At 39.0% G+C, this 6,154-nt stretch overlaps 1 protein-coding gene across 2 annotated transcripts in view; it reads right to left on the bottom strand.

Moving 5' to 3' along the window:
* Positions 1-1,447: 1,447 nt before the first annotated feature.
* The window catches only part of RNGTT (RNA guanylyltransferase and 5'-phosphatase), a 668,054-nt gene continuing 663,347 nt past the window's right edge, over positions 1,448-6,154 (bottom strand). For both annotated transcript variants that reach the window (XM_075338411.1, XM_075338412.1), the window contains exons 15-16: positions 5,926-6,049; positions 1,448-2,169 (exon numbers count right to left, since the gene is read on the bottom strand). In XM_075338411.1, coding sequence (XP_075194526.1) covers positions 2,006-2,169; positions 5,926-6,049 — 288 coding nt within the window. In that variant the 3' untranslated portion in view covers positions 1,448-2,005. The remainder of the gene's footprint in view (positions 2,170-5,925; positions 6,050-6,154) is intronic.

Raw genomic sequence — 6,154 nt, 5'->3', positions numbered from 1 at the left:
AATATGTTTTGTAACATGCTTGTATATTAGATGTATAGCTTCTATGAGCGGATCTCAGCAGTGATCACATAGTACCGAATTGTTATGTAGATTCTTCCTCCTCTTCGGACACTTCTTTTCCACCACAGAAATCAGATCAAACGAAGGGAAGTTGCCATTGGGCTCCTGATGGTGGGTATGGACAATAAGGAGTGAATGACAGCTTCCTCAGCATGCCTACTGAAGACACAATTAGTCTGCCTCACACAAGCTGAACTGACAATTTCAGTCAACAGTAACAGTAGGGGCCAACACCTTTGCTAGTGAAGTGCAGCAATCTGCATTTCAGAAGCAAAGGGTTTAAATAATCCAATCACTGAAATGGACAGCTGAAAAACACAGATGTTTGCATAGCAAGCACAGTGGCAGAGCTGTACTGTCCATTTGGCAATTGCCAGATGGGCTGCTACCTATCCTAGGCTGCTCTGACACTTGGTATTTCACGATATCTTCAGCATCGCAGGGTGGAGAATTGGAGGGGGTGTGCTAAGTGCTGGCTTACAGGCCACTGCAATGCATGATAGAACTTGTAGTGATAGAGCACCACAAAAGTGCAGCCCAAAAAAAACGCACAGAAAATCTGAAATCTCAGACTTTGCTGTGAAAGGAAAAGCATGCAGTTTGTGGTGACTAAAAGGTCACCACAAACTGCACCATAAACGCATCAAAAACTGCAGTGTGCCCATGGGGCCTTACAGGACTGGGTGCAAACTGTACAGTTTTTCTAAGATGTTGGTAACTGTAGACAACATCATAATACAATACAACATACAGTATTTAAACTAAACAAAACTAAATATAAAATTATATGCAACATAAATTGTAAAGTTGATCACTGTATGCATTTAATCATGTAACAAACACATTGCTTATCTCATGTGTAGGGGCTCTCCATGGGAAGGAATGTGTTACTATAATGTAAAAACACTTGCATATTTTCCCCGCTTATCTTTGTGAACTCTCCAGAAGTGATGCGAGTTTACCAATTGCACCCAACAATCACTAGCCTTATTGATCACATGCAGGCCATGCTGCCATCATAGCCAAGGCCACAGATCGGCTGCAGCGGTCAACTGTATGTGGTCAAAATATCACTTCCATACTGGCAAAAAAAAATGGAAGAATTGCTTGAGAAATTAACAGATAAAAGTTGATTAAACAAAGATATATTGGAAAACTCTAATTTACCCAGCATTCTATAAACGTTGTTCCTTGAAAGGAACACCCGCCCATCTTAAAGGAATAGTTATTTTCTTAAAAAGGTTTCCCTGTATATTAATTTGTAGATACGTATGGGAAAATGATCAATGTGAAAATGTATAATGGCAACGATAAATAGTGTTCTTCTTACTTAATAAAAACACATTAAATTATCTATCACCTTTGTAAATAACAACATACACAAAAATATAGTTTCACTTTTTATTTCAAAATTTGAAGCAAGGTTTAAAACAGGCAAAACCAGACATTGATGTTGTGTCAGATACAAACAAAATAATATTTAAAGCATCATTTTGTTCTAACTGTGGAGATCTTAAGAAAAATACATTAAATTAAATCCTTAAACAACGATCAATTAAATAAAAAAGATCTTTAAGAAAATGAAGGACAAAAGCAACTTATTTTTTGTTTTTATACATGGACAAGTTTTTAAGAAAACACCAAAGGTGTATTCCTTGATCTGACAGATCTTGCTTGTGCATCTTGCAAAAATAAAGTCTTTCAAAGTCTATAATGCAATGCTTTGGATTTTATGCACTTTCATGTAAGATTCAAAGTAGACACTTTTAGTCTTTGATGCACATTTTGGGAAGAAGTAATCTTTGTACTTGTAGGATAGTTACAATGTTGATGTGCAAAAAGTTGCTTTTTGTGTGGAAAGGTCCTTATTGCAAATATGTAACATGAGCGGGTTTTAAGGATTTCCCATGTCTGAGATGAAGTGCTTCAGAGAAAATTCCTCAGTTTACTGTACAACTCGTGGAATTTTGGGAGGAGGTGGAGGCATGAGCTCAGCATCAGGATCCATTGGATTTCTTTGACTTTGCCCCTGATTTGCTCCTGTGCATCGATCGATTAATTCAAATAGGATTTCTTTTGTTACTGGATACTTAATACTGTTACATACAGCTGTAGAGAAAAATATGTATTAAGATATGCGACATGTATCAAGCACTACACATACACAGAAGCAATTTAACAACGCAGGTATCATAGTAGGCATTGCAAGTATGGTAATGTGTGTATACCAAAGACATAAAAAGCTTATAGGGGTTTCCCATGCACACTTACAATGCACAATATACTGATTAACCCTAGAACGCATATCTGGGGCCTCGCAGGCCTGCTAGGTAACTTGTTTTCTATGATAGATTTCTATGGTTGCTTGGGTTAAACAAACTTTAGAAGTACCTTGCATCTAGATATGGCGTCTTATTTGTCAGTATGACACTTAACAGCCCATATCTTTTAGCAGGAAGATTCTATTTCAGCTGAATGACATTGCAGGTGACCTCTTGTAGCGCAAACCGATTTTACATAAAAAGCAGTGCCTATCTGCGGCCATGTTTACTGGTAAATCACGAAACCTCAAGTGCTATCATGAGATTATATGCTTTTACCAAAAACAACACTACTACATTATCAACACTGCAGTTACAAAATGGCAACAGCTTTAGTGAGGTTACCAATTGGTAATTTCTGTATTCAGAATGCAGCAGTGCTGTTTAAAGGAAAAGCCTGAGGTCTCACAGTTTGCCAGTGAGACTTCAGAGGAGGAGGAGCGGAAGGTTGTAGGATTTTGCTCTGCATTCCAGAATTTCACAAGCCAGAAGTTTGGACCAGCCTTTTGCTACAAAGTGGGATTAGGATCCCTGCTGTTCATTGTTTTTGATAATCAATTCAAATATTCTACTCACTGTTTTCTTAAATAGAATGGTAGCCCTAGACAGGTATTGGGTGGTATTGTAAAAAAAGAAAAACAACAAAAAAAAACAAAATACAAAAAACACTGATTTTTTTTTTTATTAGGCCAACTTGTGTAAATGTGGGCGAGGCTCCATAGGCTTACATTGTAAAGTGATTTTCGGCATAAACATACTGTAAATCGCAGTGTGTATCAGTAGGTGAGAATTGAAAATACGTGACTGAGGAGAGGACCAAAGCGGTGATGGAAATTGGGGAAGGCAGGAAATGGTAAGTATATTACTGCACATACACTACGTACCAAATTACACAGGTTTGGCTAATAAAAAGTGTTTTGAAGCAATTCTTTAAAAAATGGCCTTTCACCAGTCAAACTGGCCACATTATGAACTTCTGGCTGCAGAGCTGGGTAAAAAGTTCTTCCGGGGTACTTAATCCAGTGTTCAAGTCTCATGCACCATTGATAAATTCTCTGCTTGCTCGGTGGGGCCTCCCACTAGGCCTAAAACCTCTAGAATATCTCAGAATCCTGAGGCATCAGAGGATAATCCTGAAAAAGTTAAGTCTTTCTTCCAAATCACAATAGGAAGCCAAGGCAACGTTTCAGCCATATCTGGCCTTTTTGCATGCTTCACAATATAGCTAAGATGCACAGGTAATATGGCAATGCTTTATATACAGTACAGACCAAAAGTTTGGACACACTTTCTCATTCAAAGAGTTTTTTTTTATTTTCAGGACTCTGAAAATTGTAGATTCACATTGAAGGCATCAAGACTATGAATTAACACATGTGGAATGAAATACTTAACAAAAAAGTGTGAAACAACTGAAAATATGTCTTATATTCTAGGTTCTTCAAAGTAGCCACCTTTTGCTTTCATTACTGCTTTGCACACTCTTGGCATTCTCTTGATGAGCTTCAAGAGGTAGTCACCGGGAATGGTTTCCCAACAGTCTTGAAGGAGTTCCCAGAGATGCTTAGCACTTGTTGGCCCTTTTGCCTTTACTCCTCTGCGGTCCAGCTCACCCAAACCATCTCGATTGGGTTCAGGTCTAGTGACTGTGGAGACCAGGTCATCTGGCGTAGCACCCCATCACTCTCCTTCTTAGTCAAATAGCCGTTACACCGCCTGGAGGTGTGTTTGGGGTCATTGCCCTGTTGAAAAATAAATGATGGTCCAACTAAACGCAAACCGAAAGGAATAGCACGCCGCTGCAAGATGCTGTGGTAGGCATGCTGGTTCTGTATGCCTTCAATTTTGAATAAATCCCCGACAGTGTCACCAGCAAAGCACCCCCACACCATCACACCTCCTTCTCCATGCTTCACGGTGGGAACCAGCCATGCAGAGTCCATCCATTCACCTATTCTACAAAGACACGGTGGTTGGATCCAAAGATCTCAAATTTTGACTCATCAGACCAAAGCACAGATTTCCACTGGTCTAATGTCCATTCCTTGTTTTCTTTAACCCAAACAAGTCACTCCTGCTTGTTGCCTGTCCTTAGCAGTGGTTTCCTAGCAACTATTTTACCATGAAGGCCTGCTGCACAAAGTCTCCTCTTAACAGTTGTTCTAGAGATGAGAAGGTGTGTCCAAACTTTTGGTCTGTACTGTACATCAATCCTGATTAATAGGCTCCAGATATGGCTGAAACGTTGACTTGTGTTCCTATTGTTGTGACTTTTTTAATGCTATGGAATAATGACTTAACTTTTAAGGATTATCCTTCTAGTTCATCTGTGTGTTACTAGAGATTTGTCTCTGGGGGGTGTGCTTCTTCCCCTGCATGAGGCTACCCAATCATAAGCAGGTAGCATTATGCATGGGGAAAAAAAGAACATGCTCTCATCTTCTCACTGATCTCTGCAGCTACTGTATAGAGATACACGAGTTGAGTTATGTATCACTGTTAACACTTCCAGATCTCCTTTCAGGACTGTGAGCTCTCCCTCTTCCTCCACACTGACTGCCATGAGATAAGATCAGTGAGAAGGGAGTATTATTTTCTCACCTGATGCTGCATGTGTATGATTGGTCAACCTCATACAGGGGAAGACGTACACGCCCCCAGAGACAAATCTATGGCAGCACCCAGTTCGACTATAATAAATTATAGCCTAAACTTTAGATGATAATATCTTTGCAATGGAGAAGAAAAATTGTTTTACTCAGCTCCACAGCCATTATTCCATTATGTGGCCAGTTTAACATGAATAAACTGGTGAAGGGTCCTCTTCAAGTACCTAAAATGAGAATCTATAAGGATTAGTTCACATTAGTCTACCACCAATACCTACAACCAACTTCTGTAGTGTGTGGTATCACTGTCACCTCACAAGTGAAAGATTACCAGTTAGAAGCCAAAGCATAACATACGTTTTATGTTAAAATTAGTGTTAATGGTGACCATGGGAATTTAGTTAAAAAAGCAGAGTGCAACAATATTTTTGCTGTAAAAAATAATGGAACTATAATGAGAATCTGTCCCCAGGTTTTTGCTATTCCAGAGCACAGCAGGATGCAGGGATGCCGAATATAGGGATGTGTCACTTACTGGGCTGTTTGCTGTAGTTTTGATAAAATCACTCTTATGTGCTGCAGATCTCCGAATGATGAACTCTCTATAACTCTTTCCATACCACCGATTGACAGCTTTCAGTATACAATGTGCCAATCAGTGTAGTGGTCTCTACCCCTACATTTCAGTGACATTCTCAGCTTAGGTAGCAAAACTTGGCGACGTTTTTCTAATTTGAAATAAAATTTGATTGGTTGCTACAAAAAAAGTGCCTTTTCTAAATTAGAATTATAAGTAAATCAAAATAAACAAAACTATGATCACCAGATGTCCATAGAAGCGTAGAAAATAAATGGAAACTGGTAAAGTGTTAAGACTAATGATGGGCCTTTTAGGGTACATGTATTATTATTCCTTAGTCACAATTTGTACTCACCCAAAGCTGTCTCATAGGCGTTTGGAAAGCTTTTATCAACTCTTTGCCGCATGAAGACCCAGCAATTGTTCTCAAACTTGCACTCTATGATTTTATTGTCATATTGTTTTAGGTCTCTTGTCACCTATTGAGAAATGATGAGAAAGAATGTACTCAGAAATGGAAATTCACCATCACAGTTTCATCTGCTCTGTTATCAAGGGGAAAATAAGACAGAACTGAAGGTGCG

The sequence above is a fragment of the Anomaloglossus baeobatrachus genome, chromosome 3, assembly GCF_048569485.1.
Source record: "Anomaloglossus baeobatrachus isolate aAnoBae1 chromosome 3, aAnoBae1.hap1, whole genome shotgun sequence".
In the NCBI taxonomy this organism is placed as follows: domain Eukaryota; kingdom Metazoa; phylum Chordata; class Amphibia; order Anura; family Aromobatidae; genus Anomaloglossus; species Anomaloglossus baeobatrachus.
The sequence above is the reverse complement of the archived record's forward strand: the minus strand, read 5'-3'. Positions and strand labels throughout refer to the sequence as shown.